Raw genomic sequence first — 22,827 nt, 5'->3', positions numbered from 1 at the left:
AGAAAAATGTGCTCGCGCAAATAGCTAGGAGGACTTTTGTGACTTTGCAAACTCAATTGTGAGTGAAATTTTTGCTGTTCTCAGAAGGTCAAAGACCAACCTTTCCTGCGATGCGGGCCCATGCTGAGAGAGAATCCAATAAAACATTCCAGATGATCGGTAGAGGGGAAAGAAAATATGTTTATTCAATCCACGTTTTGTTAAAATATTCATGACTGGGAGAGACGTGGGAACAAGGTCAGCCAATGAATAGGCATAGCCACTAAGTCAGCCAATGGGAGCTTAAACAGATCTGAGTCTGTGCAGAGAACTGAAACAGAAACTTAAGAAGAAAGCAGCCTGCTGCTCTGAGAAGTAAACTTAGCAGTCTGCCTGGGCTTGTCTGCTAAAATGAAACTAACTCCGTGTGTTTGCCTGTAACTCTCCTGCCTTGCGTTTACTCGGAAGAACCACCTGTTGGAATTGTTCATTTATTCCTCTATTCTTATGAATATAAAAAAGTTAATGAATCCTGCTGCATCAGTTATCTGTGTGTGATTTCTGGATTTGAATTTATGCAACCAACTCTGACGTCAACTCTGCTTTCCTTATCTGTAAACACAATGTATATATAAATGGGCATTTCATCTTTCCGATACATAGTATAGGGAAATATCCTATACATATACATACAGACATGAATCAATTAGGACATTTTTAGGACATTTATTTTATTATTTGTTAAATTTGTTTGCCACACATCTCGCTGTGTGGCAACTCTTTCTACACATATGTCTTCCTTTCCAGGGGTTTTATCTATTTCCCAATTTTATTCTTCTTATAAACAACTCAAGGTGACAAACATATCTAATCCTCTTCCTCCTATTTTCCCCATAAGAACCACCCTTGTGAGGATTCATGCTTAAGGCCTGGACTAGAAATCACAGTCTCCTGGTGATTGGCCCAAAGTCACTCAGCCGGCTTTCATGCCTAAGGTGGGACTAGAACTCACAGTCTCCTGGTTTCTAGCCAGGTGCCTTCACCACTGGACCGTACTGACTCTATATACCATTTACACAGGGGTTTTTGCTACGAGATGTGCTCATTTATTTATAATGACAAGACCCAGCCTTTTCCTCTTACACAATTCTGCCTATACAATCTTTCATCCGTATTTTATTTAAGCTTCTTGTAAACATATACGGGAAATATTCAAACACTGTTGCTTCTTTTGATATTTTATATACATGAAAATTCAGGCTACCAGATCCGATCTTGCAAAAATTCCGAGTTCATTTTCTTGGCTGCCAAGAAGAGGTTGGACTAGAAGACCTCTGAGGTCCCTTCCAACTGTGTTATTCTGTTATTCTACTGCCAAGGTTTCTCTTTTTGTGCTGGTGCTCAGCTGGGCCTTTAAGAACAAACGACCTAATTTCCCGATGCAGAGAAAATAGTTCCCTCCCTTTTTCCAGGCTGAGAAAAAAAAACAAGAATGGCCCAGCTGCACCTTCATAATTTCTGCCTGGTGACAACCTGTTCTTAAAGGCAGGCATGCATTCCAAAGTCCTGAGAACTGGCAAGGCGCAGCCTGCATTTTAATGATGCGCCCCACGCTGGATGCGTTCCAGTTTTGGGAACAAGCCCAGGGATAGGAGGACGGGTTGCTTTGGGGAAGTTTTCATATTGCGAGCACTGATCATGAGCCAATCCACTAAAAAAAAATTCAGAAGTAAACGCTCTGGAGCATGGAAACCGAATGTGGGGAAAGGTTCAGTCATGATCAAGATGTAGAAGTCAGAATACGGCAGTTCGATCTTAAGGAAGGAACGGTGATCAGAATAACAGAGTCGGAAGGGAACTTGGAGGTCTTCTAGTCCAACCCCCTGCTCAGGCAGGAAACCATATATCGTTTCAGACAAATGGTCATCCAATCTCTGCTTTAAAAGTTGTTGAACCGATAGACTACTACAGACATATGATGGTATTAAAGATGCTTCCTCTTGGAGATAAAGATATCTCTGCTGCAGACATATGATGGGATTAAAGATGCTTCCTCTTGGAGATAGAAAAGCACCATTGGTGAAAACCTCAAAGGTCCTGAGAGGTCCTCATCACTCTCTGGTTATCTCCAAGAAGCCCATCTTCTAGGCTGAACATCTAGTCTCAAAGCTGAGGTCAGCTGAACATCCCTGCAAGATTTGCACAAACACACATACGCAGACACATCTGGAGAGAATAAAGCTTTTTCTCTGTATGTGAATTATTTGGGGTCCTCAGAATTTTTAGAAGAATTGCACGATCACAGTATAACAGAGCAGGAAGGGACCTTGGAGGTCTTCTAGTCCAACCCCCAATCAAGTCTGTATTGAGCGACAGCCTCAGCTGTCCATTTCTTCTTCCATCCCTGTAGATCTTCTAAATCCTAGCCCACATTTTGGGTGAAAGATGATGGCCAACTGATAATTCGTTTTGACTCCCTTCCATCAAGGGACAGTCTTGGGTTCAATAAAATCTGGATTTAACGCTAGGTTAATGTCATTTTCTATATTCGCAGTCCGGCAGAGAAAGAGTCTTCGATCCCATAAAGATAGAAATATTTGGATGGCAGTATATGGTTTTTATCCCAACATTTTTGGATGGGCCATTATCCGAGATGACACGAGAATCAGGAATCTCTCAGCAATAGTATTATTATCTCTTGATTTCAGAGTAAATGGAGTCAGACCTATAGAGTAAATCCTTAAAAAAGGAGAGAGAAGGAAAGAAAAATACATCAATAAATAAAGGTGCACACCTTTGGCATTGACAAAAATCACCAGCAGTCAATTGCAAAAGGCAGCTTTATTTTGATCAGCTAACATCCTGGGATGACCGTTAAAAATGGGAGGGTTGCACTGAAAATTTTTCTGTGCATGCGCAGAACTGAAAAACAAGATAGCAGCCCTATGGGAGAACCGGTTCAGGGGCGTGGCAGGCCTGGGTCACTGACGGTTCCAGCGACCCAGGCCGTCAAGTGACTACCGGTTCAGCTGAACCGGTCCGAACCCACCTCTGTAATATCAAACAACAGCCTCCTATTCCCAGATCTTTGGGAATGACTCGATAGGTGGATAAAAATGCCAAATCCAGTCTAAACATCTGGCTGACTATGCAACCACCAATAATTCATAGGGATCTGTTGGAAAATGGGTTGAAAGATTTCTTACCGCACCTCAGTCTGTGGCTCCCTTTTAATTCAGGTCCAGTTTTGTGATTATTATAAATTAAGCCATATGGAAGACCTGCATAAATTAATCCCCTGACTTGGAACGTACCATATAGTTTGAGTCCGGCTTGGGGCAACTTCCTGCAAGAGGCTGCAAAGAGAAGCAAATATATAACCATGGAGGGGGGAAATCTTTTCATGCTGGAAAACCAAGATTCTTTTTTAAGAAAAAAAAAACAAATAAACTCTTCTCTTCCCTTTTGACTTTGCATTTTTAAGAGAAATGTTAAAAGGGCCACTAAACCATGCAGGAGAAAAAAAAAACAAGATGGCAGCTACTTGGCGCCATCGAAGTTCCGCCCATTTTATGTAAATTGCCTTTGCAAATTTTAAAATTGGCGGAGCTTTGATGTCCCTGTTTGACTTTACATGGAGACAAGTTGTGAAGGAAGGAAGGAAGGAAGGAAGAGAGGGAAAGGAAGGAAGGAGAAGAGTGGAAGGAGGGAGCGGAGGGAGGGAGGGAGGGGGGGAGGGTGGAAGGAAAGAAGGAAGGAAGGAAGGAAGGAATCCTACTCCCACAAAGAAAGAGTGGGAAAGCAGGAGTAAATTCTAAACCCATCCATGCCTAGTTTCTCAACCTTGGCAACTTTAAGACTTGTGGACTTCAACTCCCAGAATTCATGCTGGCTGGGGAATTCTGGGAGTTGAAGTCCACAAGTCTTAAAGTTGTCCCGTTCGGAGACCTCTGGTCTAGAAAAGTGAAAGTGAAACTCAAAACCAGAAGTTGCTCTTTGGAGTCATCTGTTCTTCCAGTGGGGAAAAAGGGGACATCTGTGGAACCTTCTGTTCCATTCAACGTAGATCCACCTTCTACTCCAATGAGGTCACCAACTCAAGAATCTTGGTTTGGGCCAATGCCTGAGCCCTCAACCTCCTTCACTGTTCAACCTCAGAAGAAACCAAGGAGAAGACACTCACCGGAAGAGGGCGAGATGTCGGGAGCAGATCCTTTGGATTTTCCACTGGAGAATCCGCCACTTCATAAATGGGTTCCTTGTCATCTGGACAACAGAAGGAAAGAATGTCATGGGATCACTATCCCACATGGAGAATCGTAACGGTATGTGAGAATGGCCTTAAGAAAGGAAGACCACAGGGTTCTACAAAGTCCATTATTATTTATCGTTGCATTATTTTTACAGTACAAATCCCCCCCAAAATATTGATGAATGAAAGAATGAAGGTGTCATGGGTGCAAGCCATCTTTTCTTTTGGGACTTCAGGCCTGCCACACTTTCTACTGTAGGAAAATGAGAGGCGGGATTGTATGGAGTGGGATGATATGTAGCCATAATAACATTCTTCTTAGAAACTCAAGGTCATTTTGTCTCTGCACCTGGCCGGAACTGGATGGGAGGAATCTGTCTTCGTGGCCGTGGAAGATTGGACCATGGGATGAACTTGTGGGCATGGGGGCAAGATCTTGAACTTTCAACTGGGGGGGGGGACCGGGAAGCTTTCAGATTCAGGTATTCCCAGATGTGCCAACATGGCTCTCTTTATAAATGGGAACTTTGAGGACTCTCTTGCCTCAGACTCTGATTTTATATTGGATGCTATTTGGAACCCTGACATTAACCCGAACCTCCCTTAAAATACTCACCAACTGCCCCGAATCTCGGGGTGCTGTCCGGGGTCCTGAGCCCCAGCATGACAGGAAGAATGAACGAATGAATTAAATGAGTGAGTGCGTGAGTGAGTGAGTGAATGAATTGAATGAATGAGTGCGAATGAAGGAATGAATTGAATGAGTAAGTGAGTGAATGAATTGAGTGAATGAATGAATGAATGAATGAATGAATGAATGAATGAATGAATTGAATGAGTGAGTGGATGGATGATTGATTGATTGATTGATTGATTGAATGAATGAATGAATGAATGAATGAATGAATGAATGAATGGAGTGAGTGAGTGAGTGAGTGAGTGAGTGAGTGAGTGAGTGAGTGAATGAATGAATTGAATGAGTGAATGAGTGGATGATTGAATGAATGAATGAATGAATGAATGAATGAATTGAATTGAGTGAGTGAATGAATGAATGAATTGAATGAATGAGTGTGAATGAAGGAATGAATTGAATGAGTAAGTGAGTGAATGAATTGAGTGAATGAATGAATGAATGAAGTGAGTGAGTGAGTGAGTGAATGAATGAATTGAAGGAGTGAGTGGATGTTTGAATGAATGAAGGAATGAATGAAGGAATGAATTGAATGAGTGAGTGAGTGAATGAATTGAGTGAATGAATGAATGAATTGAATTGAATTGAGTGAATGAATGAATGGATGGAGTGAATGAATGAATGAATGAATTGAGAGAGTGAGTGAATGAATGAATGAATGAATGAATGCAGGTGAATTGACAAGTGCCCCAAATACAGTCACGTGATTGCAGGGGGCAGGGCAGCCTTCGGAACTTTGAATCTGGGTTCTAAGTACCTTTCAGGGGAAGGGGGCGTCCATCATAACTTTGAATGGTTGCTAAGTAATTGATCATAAGTGGAGAACTACCAGTAGCACACTTACCATGATTAGATGGAGGTGATATTCTTGCTCCTAGATCCAATTTTCCCACTACCCTAAAAAAAGAGAGAGAGAGATTGGGCTGGATGAGAATGAAGATCAGTTAATACTTCTAACCTCCTGCACACTTGCAAGGAAGTGCCGATACACATCGTTTGAGGGGGGGCACTCCTCCTTCCTGGAACCGAACCTGAAAGGCAAAATTCCCCCTCTGACCTGAATCCCAGCAACGCTTGCTCAACAACCCTGTAATTTCGAATTTCAACATTTAAAGACCTGATTAGAATCACGCCCGAACTGAGTGGGTGGGGTGGGCGGGAGGAGGGGACAGAGGGGGAAGTGGGGAAACTCCTACCCTGTGCTGTGTTCGGATTTCTGTAAAACAAACCGGTAAACCATAATGGCTACCAGTGCCCCGCATAGCAAAATGCCGACCAGCACTCCGGCCACGATCCAGCCCAACTTCGAAGGCTCCTTGGGAACTTCCTTAAGGGGTGAGGTCCCTGTGGTTGTTGCTGTGGTCACTGTGGTTGCTGTGGTCACTGTGGCCACAGATGGTGCTAGAATGGAAATAAGGAGAGAGGGGTGAGTGTCAACCATTCCTGACCCCCACAATAGCCATTGAGGCTTTGAAGTTGTCCTAGATGGGAGAGAATTTTGGTTGCATCTGAGATGAGTGTTGTTCAATCTCAGCAATTTTAAGATCAGTGGACTTCGATTCCCAGAATTCCCTGGGCAGTATGCTTTAAGAAAGGTGGACTTCAACTCCCAGAATTCCCCAACTAGGGTACTTTGAGATGGGTGGACTTCAAATCCCAGAATTCCCCAGCTAGGGTACTTTAAGATGAGTGGATTTCAACTCCCAGAATTCCCCAACTAGGGTACTTTGAGATGGGTGGACTTCAGCTCCCAAAATTCCCCAGCTAGGGTACTTTGAGATGGGTGGACTTCAAATCCCAGAATTCCCCAGCTAGGGTACTTTGAGATGGGTGGACTTCAGCTCCCAGAATTCTCCAGACAGATAGATGGACAAAATCTCAGAATTCCCCAGACAGCATGCTTTAAGATGAGTGGACTTCAACTCCCAGAATTCCCCAACTAGGGTACTTTGAGATGGGTGGACTTCAAATCCCAGAATTCCCCAACTAGGGTACTTTGAGATAGGTGGACTTCAAATCCCAGAATTCCCCAGCTAGGGTACTTTAAGATGAGTGGACTTCAACTCCCAGAATTCCCCAACTAGGGTACTTTGAGATGGGTGGACTTCAAATCCCAGAATTCCCCAGCTAGGGTATTTTGTAATGGAAGGACTTCAGCTCCCAGAATTCCTGAGGCAGATGGACTTCAACTCCCAGATATCCCCAGCTAGAGTATTTTGAGACGAGTAGACTTCAGCTCTCAGAATTCTCCAGAGAGATAGTTGGACTTCAATTCCCAGAATTCCCCAGCCGGCATACTTTAAGATGGTTGGACTTCAACTCCCAGAATTTAATGGTCATAATCAGTATGGAAAATGGTCATAAGTCATTTTTAGGGGGGCGTTGTAACTCCGAATGGCTACTAAACAAAGTGTTATATAAGTCAAGGACCCGTACTTACTACCCAACCGGAGCTCAACGGAGGCATTGAGAATTTCTTGGGGCCGCAGTATAATCACAACGTTGTACTGGCCGACGTCACTGGGCTTCAGCCCAGTGATCTGGATAGATCCGTTGTGGAAACCAAATTCTCTGTTGGTAAATTGAACCCCGTTGCGCTGAGGACGGGGGTTTCTGGGGAAAAAGGTGAAGATCCTTGTAGACCCCTGAGAGGCCATCCCTCGGTACCAGTTGACCTCACGGATGTTGCCCTGCACTCTTTCCACAGAGAAAGTGACATTCTGGCCTTCGGCGGGGGTCTCCGGGATGGACACAATATGAAGCCTGCTTGCTTGGACCAGAATAATCCACAGGGCTAGGAAACAGGCTGTCGGGAGAACAGAGAAAGAATTGTATAAGGCAGGGGTGTCAAACTCAAGGCCCAGGGGCCAGATCTGGCCCACAGGGTGCTTAGATCTGGCCCGTGGGCCGCCCTGGAAACAGCAAAGGGCCGGCCTGAGATTAGACAACCATCTGTATGAAATGGTATGGGGTTTCTTGCCTAGGCAGGGGGTTGGACTAGAAGACCTCTGAGGTCCCTTCCATCTCTGTTTATTCTATTCTGTTCTGTTCTGTTTCTATTCTATTCTGTATTATTCTACCCTGTATTATTCTATCCTATTCTGTTCTGTATTATTCTATTCTATTTCATTTTATTTTATTCTATTCTGTATTATTCTATTCTATTCTGTATTAATCTACTCTGTATTATTCTATTCTCTTCTGTATTATTTTATTTTATTCTATACTATCCTATCCTATTCTAATTCCAATTCTATTCTTCCCAGCTCAATCACTTACCTCTCAAGGAAAAGTGTTTATTAAAAACCTCCATTTTCTCCGCCGTCCTGCTGTTTCCTGCAACGCAAATCTCCCAAAATGCAGCGGACTAATTGAAGCTTGAAAGGCGGATGGTGGCCTGGCCAGTCAAGCCTTGGAATTCCAGCTTCGTTCCCTTCTACGGGGGAGAATTCTCAGGGGTTCCCAAGGCTACATCTGCTCTTTCAGGGCTGACACAATCCAGACTGAAGTTTCTTCCAAGTCCTAACCGGCCTTCAAGGAAGGAATGCGAAAACTGGCGTCAAACCCGCCCGAGCTTGACTCCTTGGCTGCCAAGGAATGTTCTGGAGTATTAAAAGCCCAATTACCCCCATGAAGAATCCTGGTGACCGAGGATCCCCTCCCTAACAGGAGCCAAAGTCCAGGGTGGTGAGAGATCTCCAAGCTTAGGCATGGATTCCAAGATCTTTCCCAACCTCAGAAAGCTCAGATTGCTGATCCTGTTCTGACCCAGGCTTCTCGAGAGCATGAAGCCAACTCCTTGTGCCAACAAAAAACCCCTTTTATTAATGGACTGTGAATTCTGTCTGTCTGCCTATCTGTCTGCCTGTCTGCATTTCTGCCTGTTTGTCTGCCTGTCTCTCTGTCTGCCTGTCTCTGTCTCTCTGTCTGCCTGTCTGTTTCATTATCTATTATCTATCTCTACCTATCTATCATCTATCTATCCACCTTCCCCAACCTCCTAGCTCCCTCCTAGCTCTTTGAGAAGTCGGCGATACTGGGAAAGGGGGAAAAGAAAGAGAAGAAGAGGATGAGCAGCGGCAAATTGATGGATTCAATGACCTCAGCTATGGATACGGTACTGGAAGACCTGAAGACCATCAGATCATCCTGGAGGAAATTCATCTAAAAGTTTAAGACATCAGTCACTCAGCTCCCAAGTTCCTCTTTACTGTGAGGCCCTTGGTGTTCTCTGAACCTGGTGGTTTTCTTGCAGATGTTTCATTATCCAGTGAGGTAACATCACCAACGCTAGGGAAAGTTGCAGAAAACCTGAAGACATCACCTGGTTGGGTAACGAAACGTCTGGAAGAAAACCACCAAGCTCCGAGAACACCAAAGACCACAAAATCCAACCCTGAGTTACAAATAGCTTCGTCTATCCCTATCTCTCTACTTTCCAACGGTTAGAATAGACAACATCCTACTGTGACATTGCAAACTTTCTCTAAGGATGGATAATTTGGACAGGAATATTCCCAAAGGAACAAGGAAAAATAATTTGAGAGGAGAAGGGGAGAAGGTGACTCTCAACAGCTGATGTCTAGGGAGGACTGTCCTCCTTCGTTCCCCAAACATAGCAACCTTAAGACTTATGGACTTCAACTCCCAGAATCTCCATGGCTGGAAAATTGTGGGAGTTCTGGCAATTTCCACCAGTCTCAAAGTTTCCAAGTTTGAAGGCCCCCGTTCTAAACATACAACCAGTCTCTTTGACCCAGAATAGAATTCAAGATTAACTGGAGCTTCCGTCTGAATGACCTAATGCTCACAAACAGCCTTTCAGGATCCCATAGGAACCTCCCGTTCCCTTCCAGCCCTACACACTCAACTCTACTCCCCTCCTGCTATGGAAAACAGCTCCATTTCCTCACCTTCAGCGAAGGAACAGAGTCTCCCAGGAGTTCCCCATCTGCGGACCTTCATGGCTTGTTGTCCAACTTCATCGTTCTCCGTCCTCCTTCCCTTCCTCCCTGTGTTACACCTACAAATTCCTGAGTTTCGCCAACCGACCCAGCTGGATTGCAGGATGACAGCAACAGGCGGGGCAGCTGCATTCACTCGGGTGTAGGAAGGAGTCTACAGCTCCAAATATTTGCCTGCCTTGCACAACATGCTTGGCTGAGTGAACTTCCCCAAGACTTTGGATCAGAAACCAGCTAAGGAGGCTGGGCTTATGCAGCCGAAACACGCAGAGCCTCAGGGGGGGAAAAAGCTAACCTGCCAAGCGTAGCCCCATCCAGTTTTTGCAAATCAATGTTTAACAGAGTTGGGAGGGAGCTTGGAGGTCTTCTAGTCCAACCCCCTGCTCAGGGGGTCAGGGGAATATAGGGGATATATAGAGGAACCCTATCCCATTTCAGTGACTGTCCAGTCTCTTCTTAATAACCCCCAGGGATGAAGCATCCACAACCTCTGGTGGCAAGCTGTTCCACTGATTCATTGTTCTCACTGTCAGGAAATTTCTCATTGATTCTAAGTTGCTTCTCTCCTTGATTAGTTCCCACCCATTGCTTCTTGTTCTGCCCTCAGGTGCCTTGGAGAATAGTTTGACTCCCTCTTCTTTGTGGCAACCCCTGAGATATTGGAACACTGCTATCATGTCTCCCTTAGTCCTTCTTTTCATTAAACTAGACATACCCTAAAATAAAATAATAAATGAATGAATGAATAAGATAAAATAAAAATACAATACATATAATACAATAAAAGAAGTAAAATAAATAAAAATAAGTGCAATAAAATAAATAAATAAAATAATTACAATAAAATAAAAAAGAAGTAAATAAAATAAGTACAATGAAATAAAATAAGTACAGTGAAATAAAATAAGTGCAATAAAATAAGTACAATAAAATTTTACTTATTTTAAATAAAATAAATAAAATAAGTAGAATGAAATAAATAAAATAAAATAAATAAAATAAAAAAATAAAAAATAAAATAAAATAATAAAATAAAATAAATGAAATAAAAAATAAAAAATAATAAAATAAAATAAAATAAATAAAATAAAATAAAATAAAATAAATAAAAATAAGTACAATAAAATAAAATAAATAAATAAAATAATTACAATAAATTTTTAAAAAGTAAATAAAATAAGTACAATGAAATAAAATAAGTACAATGAAATAAATAAAATAAATAAAATAAAATAAAATAATAAATAAAATAAATAAAATAAATAAAATAAATAAAATAAATAAAATAAATAAAATAAATAAAATAAATAAAATAAATAAAATAAAAAATAAAAAATAATAAAATAATAAAATAAAAAATAATAAAATAATAAAATAAATAAAATAAAATAAATAAAATAAAATAATTACAATAAATTTAAAAAGTAAATAAAATAAGTACAATGAAATAAAATAAGTAAAATGAAATAAAGTAAGTAAAATAAAATTTGTCCTGCTCGCAGGTTCTTTGGAGAAGAGCTTGACCCCCTCTTCTTTCTGGCAGCCCCTGAGATATCAGAACCCTGGTGTCCTGTTCCCTTCTAGTCCTCCTTTCTCTGGCTCAGTCAATCAGCCAGCCATGTCCTCCTTGAAAGGACACGCTTCAGTTCTCCTTCCCTCCCTCCTTCTCTCTCTCTCTTTCCTTTTCTCTGTTTTTCCACATCAATCCTTCCACCTACCACTCACTGCAGTTGTCAGATTAGTCACCCAGTTGTTGAGGGAATCTGGCTGCCCCATTGGCTTTGCTCATCAGAAGATCACAAAAAGGGGACGCTGCAACCGTCATAAATGTGAGCCAGTTGTCAAGCATCAAAAGGGAAATCACGTGAGCGTGCTTCCAAGGTCATAAGTGTGAAAAATGGTCGTAAGTCACTTTTGTCAGTGCCATTGTAACTTTGAAGAGTCACTGAGTGAACTGTTGGATGTCAAGGACTACCTATACCTCTGTCTCTACCTCTACATTTCTCTCTAGATAGATAGATAGATAGATAGATAGATAGATAGATAGATAGATAGATAGATAGATAGATATGCCGTACCTATCTACCTATCTACCTACCTACCTACCTCTCTCTCTCTCTCTCTATCTATCTATCTATCTATCTATCTATCTATCTATCTACCTACCTACCTACCTACCTACCTACCTATCACCTATGGTATCTATTTATCCTTTATTTACCTATTCTTCTCTCCCTCTCTCTGTATCTTATATCTCTTTATCTTTCTTTCTGTCTGTCTGTCTATACATGTATATTTATTATCTGTATCTCTCTCTCTCTCTCTCTTTGTCTCACTCTCCATCATCTATTTATCTACCTCTCCTTTTCTTTATTTCTATCTATCTATCTATCTATCTATCTATCTATATCTATCTATCTATCTATCTATTTATCTATCTGTACCCTATCTATCTATCGATCGATCGATCGATCTCTATCTCTCTATCTCTCTATCTCTCTCTCTACTGTATCTATCTATCTACCTACCTATCTCTCTCTCTCTTATCTATCTATCTATCTATCTGTCTGTCTGTCTGTCTGTCTGTCTATCTGTCTAGCTAGCTAGCTATTTCTTTCTCTATCTCTATCTCTACCCTCTATCTTTCTGTCTCTGTCTATCTATCTATCTATTTATCTCTCTATCTCTATCTCTACTCTATTTGTCTATCTAATGCACACACACACACACACACACACACACACTTCATATGTAGATATCATCCATATATATGTCCGTTATCCAGAAGAGAGCAGTGCTACGAACAGTTGAGATACTTTGAAGAACCCCCAATTTCCCAGGTAGAGGGCTCAAGAATGAGAAAGACACGGACCAGCCCAAGGGGTGAGAAAAGAATATTTTTAATATACGAATATCATCGCTTCGCCAAACAAAGTTAATAGGAGGAACCAGATTTGATTACCAACCCTCCCGATGCATTGCAGAACTACAGTGATTAACAACTGCGGCAAGCAAGGTTATAAAATTGGCCGTGACACATTTAACAAGCAGCTGGCTTAGCAACGAAAACTCTGGTCTCAATTTTGGTTGAAAGCCGAGGACTCTCTGTGTTCCTTGAACCCGGAGGCTGTACAACCTCTGCTTTGCTTTCCACTGTGAGGTCTTCTCTCAATTGAAATGTGAGAATCTCATCTGTTACCCAAATCTTGTAACCCTTTCACGGTGCCTTACCATTCGACCCAGCTTGGAAATTTCCTAGCCTGAAGAATAGAATGTCCCTTATCCTTTCATCTTCTTTAGAAGGACGCTAAAGGCAGTCAAGATAGAGCCCCCATCCTTAGAAAAAGGGCCAGCTTTTCTTTCAACCCCCCCCCCCAAACGAAAAAGTAAAGGTTCCCCTTGCACTTATGTGCTAGTCATTTCCAACTCTAGGGGGCGGTGCTCATCTCCACTTCAAAGCTGAAGAGCCAGCGCTGTCCGAAGACGTCTCCGTGGTCATGTGGCCGGCGTCAATAAATGCCAAATGCGCACGGAACGCTGTTCCCTTCCCACCAAAGGTGGTCCCTATTTTTCTACTCGCATTTTTGACCTGCTTTTGAACTCCTGGGGTTCGTAGAAGCTGGGACAAGTCACGGGAGCTCACTCCGTTACGCGGCGCTAGGGATTCAAACTGCCAATCTTTCTGATCAACAAGCTCAGCGTCTTAGCAACTGATTCCCTTATATTCCCCGAAACTATAGAATGAAAATAAACTAGTTTTGAAGGGATATTATCGTTCACAATTATTATTTGTATTTATTATTGTATTTATTTGTCTTGTATGCCGCCCACTCCCGAAGGACTCCGGGCGGCTCACAATAGACAAGGGAAGGGGAAATAACTAGACAAAGACAACACTTTAAAAGAAAACACAACATTCACAGTTTCCGTGGGGCTGGACAAGAGGGTGTAGAGCAAGGATTTCAAATTCAAGACCTGCAGGCTGGATCCAGCCCGCGATGTGGTCGGATCCGGCCCGCGGGGCCATCCTGGAAAATGTAAGGGGCTGGCCCATGTCGCTCCGGCCCAGTCTACCCAATGCGAAGAGGAAACATGCCAGCAGTTTGGGGAATGGTGTCGAGCTGGCAATGCCCATCGAGTTGGCCACACCCAGTGAGTGGCATCAAGCTGGCCTGCCCACCCAGTCGGCCATGTCCCCCCACGCCCCCCCCCAAGGTCAAACACAGTCCAGGTGCAACCCTCAATGAAATTGAGTTTGACACCCCTGGTCAAGAGAAACAAGAACATCAGATGGGAAATGTTTACAGACCAGGCTGGGTATTCACTTACCTTCCCTACCAGTTTGCAAATGTGAGTGCTAGCACGCGCAATCTCCATGCATGCGCTTTTGGCACAAAAATGGCCTAAATGGGATGCCGTAGAGCCGGGGAGGCTGGGCGTGGCGACCCGCAATTTCTACTAACAGTTCAAGCGAACTGGCAGAATACCGCCTCTGCTACAGACATTTGACGGGATTGAAGATGCTTCCTCTTGGAGATGGAAAAGCACCATTGGTGAAATCCTCAAAGGTCCTCAGAGGTCCTCATTACTCTCTGGTTGTCTTGGAGCAGCCCATCTTCTAGGCTGGCCATCTGGTCTCAAAGCTGAGGTCAGCTGGACATCTGTGCAAGATTTGCACAAACACACAGATGCAGACACATCTGGAGAGAATAAAGCTTTTTCTCTGGTTGTGAATTATTTGGGGTCCTCGGAATTTTTAGAAGAATTGCATGATCACAGAATAACAGAGTTTGAAGGGACCTTGGAGGTCTTCTAGTCCAACCCCCAATCAAGTCTATATTGAGTGACAACCTCGGCTGTCCATTTCTTCTTCCATCCCTCTAGATCTTCTAAACCCTAGCCCACATTTTGGGTGAAAGATGATGGCCAACTGACAATTCGGTTTGACTCCCTTCCATCAAGGGACAGTCTTGGGTTCAATAAAATCTGGATTTAATGCCAGGTTATTTTCTGTATTCGCAGTCTGGCAGAGGAAGAGTCTTCGATCCCATAAAGATAGAAATATTTGGATGGCAGTATATGGTTTTTATCCCAACATTTTTGGATAGGCCATTATCCAAGATGACACAAGAATTAGGAATCTCTCAGCAATAGTATTATGGTCTCTTGATTTCAGAGTAAACAGAATCGGCTTTATAGAGTAAATCCTAAAAAAAAAAAAAAAAAACCAAGAGTAAGAAGGAAAAATACATCAATAAATAAAGTTGCACACCTTTGGCATTGACAAAAATCACCATCAGTCAATTGCGAAAGGTAGCTTTATTTTGACCAGCTTAGATCCTGGGATGGCAAACTCTTTTAACATCATCAAACCAGGGATGGATTTCTGCCGGCATTACTGCCTGTTTGGTGTCTCAAAAATTTTGCACGCTTGTGTGCATTTGCAACTAAAAAAATCTGCACATGCGCAAAACCGTTAAAAATGGGGGTTCAGTTGCACTGAAAATTGTTCTGCCCATGCGCAGAACTGAAAAACAAGATAGCAGCCCTGTGGGAGAACCGGTTCAGGGGCGTGGCAGGTGGCCTGGGTCACTGACAGTTCCAGCGACCCAGGCTGTCAAGTGAGAACCGGTCCGAACCCACCTCTATATCAAACAACAGCCTCCTATTCCCAGATCTTTGGGAATGATTCAATATGTGGATAAAAATGCCAAATCCAGTCTAAACATCTGGCTAACTGTGCAACCATCAATAATTCGTAGGGATCTGTTGGAAAATGGGTTGAAAGATTTCTTACCACACCTCAGTCTGTGGCTCTCTTTTAATTCAGGTCCAGTTTTGTGATTATTATAAATTAAGCCATATGGAAAACCTGCATAAGTTAATCCCCTGACTTGGAACGTACCGTATAGTTTGAGTCCAGCTTGGGGCAAGTTCCTGCAAGAGGCTGCAAAGAGAAGCAAATATATAACCATGGAGGGGAAAAATCCCTTCAAGCTGGAAAACCAAGATTCTTTTTTAAGAAACAAAACAAATAAACTCTTCCCTTCCCTTTTGACTTTGCATTTTTAAGAGAAATGTTAAAAGGGCCATTAAACCCTGCAGGACAAGCAAAAAAAAAAAAAAAAAAAAAAAACAAGATGGCAGCTACATGGCGCCATTGAAGTTCCACCCACTTTATGTAAATTGCCTGTGCACATTTTAAAATGGGCGGAGCTTTGATGTCCCTGTTTGACTTTACATGGAGACATGATGTGAAGGCTCTTTTTTTGGCAGTTAACGAGGAAGGAAGGAAGGAAGGAAGGAAGGAAGGAAGGAAGGAAGGAAAAGGGGGAACAGAAGGACAGAGAAGAGGGGAAGGAAAGAAAGTTGGGAGGGAGGGAGGGAGGGAGGAAGGAAGGAAAAGGGGAACAGAAGGATGGAGAAGAGGGGAAGGAAAAAAGGGAGGGAGGGAGGGAGGAAGGAAGGAAAGAAGGAAGGAAGGAAGGAAGGAAGGCAGGAAGGAAGGAAGGAAGGAAGGAAGGAAAAGGGGGAACAGAAGGATGAAGAGGGGAAGGAAAAAAGGGAGGGATGGAGGGAGGAAGGAAGGAAGGAAAGAAGGAAGGAAGGAAGGAAGGAAAAGGGGGAACAGAAGGATGGAGAAGAGGGGAAGGAAAAAAGGGAGGGAGGGAGGGAGGAAGGAAGGAAAGAAGGAAGGAAGGAAGGAAGGAAAAGGGGGAACAGAAGGAGAAGAGGGGAAGGAAAGAAGGGAGAGAGGGAGGAAGGAAGGCAGGAAGGCAGGAAGGCAAGAAGGCAGGAAGGCAGGCAGGCAGGCAGGCAGGCAGGCAGGCAGGCAGGCAGGCAGGAAGGAAGGAAGGCAGGCAGGAAGGAAGGAAGGAAGGAAGGAAGGAAGGAAGGGAGGAAGGAACCCTACTCCCACCAAGAAAGAGTGGGAAATCAGGAGTAAATCCCAAACCCATCCATGCCTAGTTTCTCAACTTTGGCAAGTTTAAGACTTGTGGACTTCAATTCCCAGAATTCATGTTGGCTGGGGAATTCTGGGAGTTGAAGTCCACAAGTCTTAAAGCTGCCCAGTTCCCGGACCTCTGCTCTAGAAAAGTGAAAGTGAAACTCAAAACCAGAAGTTGCTCTTTGGAGTCATCTGTTCTTCCAGTGGGGAAAAAGGGGACATCTGTGGAACCTTCTGTTCCATTCATCGTAGATCCACCTTCTACTCCAATGAGGTCACCAACTCAAGAATCTTGGTTTGGGCCAATGCCTGAGCCCTCAACCTCCTTCACTGTTCAACCTCAGAAGAAACCAAGGAGAAGACACTCACCGGAAGAGGGACAGACATCGGGAGCGGATCCTCCGGTATTTCCACTGGAGACTCCACCACATCATAAATGGGGTCCTTGTCATCTGGACAACAGAAGGAAACAATGTCATGGGATCACTAACCCACATGGCGAATCGTAACGGTATGTAGAATGGCCTTAAGAAAGGAAGACCACAGGGTTCTACAAAGTCCATTATTATTTATCATTTTATTATTTTTACCATACAAGTACTCCTCGACTTACAACAATTCACTTAACGACCACTCAAAGTTACAACAGCACTGAAAAAAGTGACTTAGGACTGTTTTTTCACACTTACAACCAATACAGCTTCCCCGTGGTGACGTGCTCAAAATTCAGACGCTTGGGAACAACTGATTCACATTTATGACCGTGGCAGTGTCGTAGGGGGGCTCCAGATCTCCTTTTGTGACCTTCTTAGAAGCAAAGTCAATGGGGAATCCAGATTCGCTCAACTGCCGTGTTACTAATTTCAACCACTGCAGTGATTCACTTAGCAACCCTGGCAAGAAAGGTCGTAAAATGGGGCAAAATTCACTGAACAGCGGTCTCGCTTGGTAACAAATATTTTGTCTCAGTGGTGGTCATAGGAGTTAGTTTTAATGCTTGGAAGTTGACCAGAATAGTCTTTGATGGGATGGGTGGCACATAAATCTGATGAATTATAGAATAGAATATAAGTAACAATTTGATGGGAGCGGTTATAGGGTTGAAAGATGGTATTATAGCATCATTGGCATTAAAATGGAATATTGAATAATTGAATAATTGCCTTAAAAATCATGTATATCATTCTAGAAATATATAAGTTTGATTAACATAATAATTCTTACGATTATCATTATTGTTTGTATCAAAATGAACTATACCCAGGGGCCACACTCTTCATGTATTGATATTGATGTATATTCAAAAATCCAAATAATAATAATAATAATTGATGAGTGAAAGAATGAAAGTGTCATGCCTGCAAGCCATCTTTTCTTCTGGGACTTTCTATTGTGGGAAAATGGGAGTGGGGATTGTATGGAGTGGGATGATATGTAGCCATAATAACATTCTTCTTAGAAACTCAAGGTCATTTTGCCTCTGCACCTGGCCGGAACTGGATGGAAGGAATCTGTCTTCGTGGCCGTGGAAGGTTGGACCATGGGATGGACTTGTGGGCGTGGGGGCAAGATCTTGAACTTTCAACTGGGTGGGGAAAACCGGGAAGCTTTCAGATTCAGGTATTCCCAGATGTGCCAACATGGCTCTCTTCATAAATTGGAACTTTGAGGACTCTCTTGCCTCAGACTCTGGTTTTATATTGGATGCTATTTGGAACAATGACATTAACCCGAATCTCCCTTAAAATATTCACCAACTGCCCCGAACCTCGGGGTACTGTCCGGGGTCCTGAGCCCCAGCATGACAGAAAGAATGAACGAATGAATTAAATGAGTGAGTGCATGAGTGAGTGACTGAATGAATTGAATGAATGTGAATGAAGGAATGAATTGAATGAGTGAGTGGGTGAATGAGTGAATGAATGAATTGAATGAGTGAATGAGTGAGTGAATGAATGAATGAATGAATGAATGAATTGAATTGAATTGAATTGAGTGAGTGAGTGAATGAATGAATTGAATGAGTGAATGAGTGAGTGAATGAATGAATGAATGAATGAATGAATGAATTGAATTGAATTGAATTGAGTGAGTGAGTGAATGAATGAATTGAATGAGTGAGTGTGAATGAAGGAATGAATTGAATGAGTGATGGGTGAATGAGTGAATGAATGAATTGAATGAGTGAATGAACTGAGTGAATGAATGAATGAATTGAATTGAATGAATGAATGAATGAATGAAGTGAGTGAGTGAGTTAGTGAATGAATTGAATGAATGAGTGTGAATGAAGGAATGAATTGAATTAGTGAGTGAGTGAATGAATTGAGTGAGTGAATGAATGAATTGAATTGAATTGAGTGAGTGAGTGAGTGAATGGAATGAATAAGTGAGAATGAAGGAATGAATTGAATGAGTGAGTGAGTGAGTGAATTGAGTGAATGAATGAAAGAATTGAATGAGTGAGTGAGTGAATGAATGAATTGAGTGAGTGAGTGAGTGAATGAATTGAGTGAATGAATGAATGAATTGAATTGAGTGAATGAATGAATGAATGAATGAATGCAGGTGGATTGACAAGTGCCCCAAATACAGTCACGTGATTGCAGGGGGGCAGGGCAGCCATCAGAACTTTGAATCTGGGTTCTAAGTACCTTTCAGGGGAAGGGGCCGTCCATCATAACTTTGAATGGTCGCTAAGTAAGTGATCATAAGTCGAGGACTACCAGTAGCACACTTACCATGATTAGATGGAGGTGATATTATTGCTGCTGGATCCAATTTTCCTATTACCCTAAAAGAGAGAGAGAGATTGGGCTGGATGAGAATGAAGATCAGTCAATATTTCTAACCTCCTGCACACTTGCAAGGAAGTGCCGATACACATCGTCGGGGTGGGGGTGGGGTGGGGGCACTCCTCCTTCCTGGAACCGAACCTGAAAGGCATAATTCCCCCTCTGACCTGAATCCCAGCAACGCTTGCTCAACAACCCTGTAATTTCGAATTTCAACATTTAAAGACCTGATTAGAATCATGCCCGAACTGGGGGGGGGGGAGTGCGGGAAAAGGGGAGAGAGGGGGAAGTGGGGAAATTCCTACCCTGTGCTGGGTTCCGATTTCCGTAAAACAAACCGGTAAACCATAATGGCTACCAGTGCCCCGCATAGCAAAACGCCGACAAGCACTCCGGCCACGATCCAGCCCAAGTTTGAAGGCTCCTTGGGAACTTCCTTAAGGGGTGAGGTCCCTGTGGTTGTTGCTGTGGTCACCGTGGTTGCTGTGGTAACCGTGGTTGACGTGGCCCCAGGTGTTGCTAGAATGGAAATAAGGAGAGAGGGGTGAATGTCAACCATTCCTGACCCCCACAATAGCCATCGAGGCTTTGAAATTGTCTTAGATGGAACTCTTAGCTCACTGGTCTTTCAATGGCTGGAACTCAGCTAAAATTTCCTGGACATTCACCAGCTTCTCACAAGTTAGGTAAGAATTTTGAATGCATCTGAGATGAGTGTTGTTCAACCTCAGCAATTTTAAGATGGGTGGACTTCGATTCCCAGAATTCCCCACTGATAGGTCGACTTCAACTCCCAGAAATCCCCAGCTAGAGAAGGGGGGACTTCAAATCCCAGAATTCCCCAGCTAGGGTATTTTGAGATGGAAGGACTTCTGCTCCCAGAATTCCCGAGACAGATGGACTTCAACTCCCAGAATTCCCCGGCTAGGGTATTTTGAGATGGGTGGACTTCAATTCTCAGAATTCCCCAGCTAGAGTATTTTGACATGGGTGGACTTCAATTCCCAGAATTCCCCAGCTAGGGTATTTTGAGATGGAAGGACTTCTGCTCCCAGAATTCCCGAGACAGGTGGACTTCAATTCCCAGAATGCCCAGCTAGGGTATTTTGAGATGGGTAGACTTCAATTCCCAGAATTCCCCAGCTAGAGTATTTTGAGATGGAAGGACTTCTGCTCCCAGAATTCCCGAGACAGATGGACTTCAATTCCCAGAATTCCCCAGCTAGGGTATTTTGAGATGGAAGGACTTCTGCTCCCAGAATTCCCCAGCTAGAGTATTTTGAGATGGATGGACTTCAATTCCCAGAATTCCCCAGCTAGGGTATATTTTGAGATGGAAGGACTTCTGCTCCCAGAATTCCCGAGACAGATGGACTTCAACTCCCAAAATTCCCCAGCTAGGTTATTTTGAGATGGGTGGACTTCAATTCCCAGAATTCCCCAGCTAGAGTATTTTGAGACAAGTAGACTTCAGTTCTCAGAATTCTCCAGAGAGATAGGTGGACTTCAATTCCCAGAATTCAAAGGTCATAATCAGTATGGAAAATGGTCATAAGTCATTTTTTTTCGGGGTCGTGGTAACTCCGAATGGCTACTAAACAAACTGTTATATAAGTCAAGGACCCGTACTTACTACCCAACCGGAGCTCAATGGAGGCTTTGAGAATTTCTTGGGGCCGCAGTGTAATCACAACGTTATACTGGCCGGAGTCACTGGGCTTCAGCCCAGTGATCTGGAGAGATCCGTTGTGGAAACCAAATTCTCTGTTGGTAAATTGAGCCCCGTTTTCCTGAGGTTGATAGCTTCCGGGGGAAAAGGTGAAGATCCTTGAAGACTCCTGGGAGTCCGTCCCTCGGTACCACTTGACCTCACGGATGTCGCCTTGCACTCTTTCCACAGAGAAAGTGACTCTCTGGCCTTCGGCGGGGGTCTCCGGGATAGACACAATACGGACCCTGCTTGCTTGGACCGGAATAATCCACAGGGCTAGGAAACAGGCTGTCAGGAGAACAGAGAAAGAATTGTATAAGGCAAGGGTGTCAAACTCAAGGCCCAGGGGCCGGATCTGGCCCACTGGGTGCTTAGATCTGGCCCGCGGGCCGCTCTGGAAACAGCGAAGGGCCGGCCCGTGGTGCCGCCTCTGTCAGAGAAAATGGAGCTGTGTATGGTCCTCGCAGGCCCCGTTTTTGGCTCCGGCGGCCTCCTGCAGCCCTCTGCCAGTGAAAATGGAGCCCAAGCTCTGCTTTCACTGGCAGACGGCTGGCAAAATAAACTAAAAACAAAACAAGAGGAGAAATGTTTCCCCTTTTGCATCTGAGCATGCCAGGAGGGACAGGAAAGGAGAAAGGGAATGAGGAAAGACGAAGAAAAAGATGGGAAGAGGAAAAATAGGGAAAGAGGGGAAGGAGGAAGGGAGAAGAAGAAAGAGGAAAGGAAAAAGGAGAAAAGGAAGGAAGGAAGGAAGGAAGGAAGGAAGGAAGGAAGGAAGGAAGGAAGGAAGGAAGGAGGAAGGAAGGAAGGAGGGAAGGATATTATAATGACAGTGAGATAGGGTTCGCAGGAAGTCCTGCCTTAGCACAGGCGTCCCCGACACGTGATGTTAAGCTGCCCGCACCAACCCTGACCACACCCCACCAGGGTCCCCACCCACCCACTGAGGTCACACAAACCCTGAAACAGCACCCAATGAAATTGAGTTTGACACCCCCTGATATAATTGAGGAGAGAAGCAACCTAGAACTAAGGAAACAATTTCCTGACCGAACAATTAATCAGTGGAACGGCTTGTCTTCAGAAGCCTTCAGAATGCTCCAACCCTGGGGATTTTAACAAGAGATTAGACAAGTATTTGTATGAAATGGTATGGGGTTTCCTGCCTAGGCAGGGAGATGGACTAGAAGACCTCAGAGGTCCCTTCCATCTCTGTTTATTCATTCTGTATTATTGTATTCTATTCTATCTATTCTACTGTATTATTCTATTCTATTCTGTATTATTCTATTCTGTATTATTGTATTCTATTCTATTCTGGCAATTAGTCTATCTCTACATTATTCTTTTCTGCATTATTCTATTACTGCATTAGTCTTTTCTATTCTGTATTCTTACTTATTCTATTCTGTTATTATCTTATTCTATTCTGTATATCTCTATTCTATTCTGTATTATTTTCATTCTGTATTATTGTTTCTAT

General features: G+C 43.2%; 2 protein-coding genes across 2 annotated transcripts in view; both read right to left on the bottom strand.

Annotated features, from left to right (window-relative positions):
• Positions 1 to 1,137: 1,137 nt before the first annotated feature.
• Positions 1,138 to 10,051, bottom strand: LOC116515718 (carcinoembryonic antigen-related cell adhesion molecule 19-like). Its single transcript, XM_032227902.1, has 8 exons — positions 9,839 to 10,051; positions 8,205 to 8,456; positions 7,366 to 7,731; positions 6,122 to 6,326; positions 5,770 to 5,822; positions 4,163 to 4,245; positions 3,294 to 3,335; positions 1,138 to 2,718 (listed from the first exon to the last, which is right to left on the bottom strand). Exons 2-8 carry the CDS (start codon positions 8,236 to 8,238, stop codon positions 2,671 to 2,673), a joined length of 831 nt encoding a protein of 276 aa, XP_032083793.1. The 5' UTR covers positions 8,239 to 8,456; positions 9,839 to 10,051; the 3' UTR covers positions 1,138 to 2,670.
• Positions 10,052 to 14,871: 4,820 nt separating this feature from the next.
• The window catches only part of LOC116515549 (carcinoembryonic antigen-related cell adhesion molecule 19-like), a 125,718-nt gene continuing 117,762 nt past the window's right edge, over positions 14,872 to 22,827 (bottom strand). The window contains exons 2-7 of the mRNA XM_032227662.1: positions 21,267 to 21,678; positions 19,939 to 20,152; positions 19,580 to 19,632; positions 17,208 to 17,290; positions 15,795 to 15,836; positions 14,872 to 15,096 (exon numbers count right to left, since the gene is read on the bottom strand). Of these exons, the coding sequence (XP_032083553.1) occupies positions 15,046 to 15,096; positions 15,795 to 15,836; positions 17,208 to 17,290; positions 19,580 to 19,632; positions 19,939 to 20,152; positions 21,267 to 21,678 (855 nt within the window). The 3' untranslated portion in view covers positions 14,872 to 15,045. The remainder of the gene's footprint in view (positions 15,097 to 15,794; positions 15,837 to 17,207; positions 17,291 to 19,579; positions 19,633 to 19,938; positions 20,153 to 21,266; positions 21,679 to 22,827) is intronic.

This window comes from Thamnophis elegans, chromosome 12 (assembly GCF_009769535.1).
Source record: "Thamnophis elegans isolate rThaEle1 chromosome 12, rThaEle1.pri, whole genome shotgun sequence".
NCBI lineage: Eukaryota > Metazoa > Chordata > Lepidosauria > Squamata > Colubridae > Thamnophis > Thamnophis elegans.
The sequence above is the reverse complement of the archived record's forward strand: the minus strand, read 5'-3'. Positions and strand labels throughout refer to the sequence as shown.

Bases quoted from the DNA above. Each gene is read 5' to 3' on its own strand.
- LOC116515718 (XM_032227902.1), bottom strand. From the start codon at position 8,238: ATGGAGGTTTTTAATAAACACTTTTCCTTGAGAG. The intron at 7,732-8,204 runs GTAAGTGATTGA...TTCTCCCGACAG, and splicing joins TAAACACTTTTCCTTGAGAG to CCTGTTTCCTAGCCCTGTGG. The intron at 3,336-4,162 runs GTGAGTGTCTTC...TTCTCTTTGCAG, and splicing joins CGACATCTCGCCCTCTTCCG to CCTCTTGCAGGAAGTTGCCC.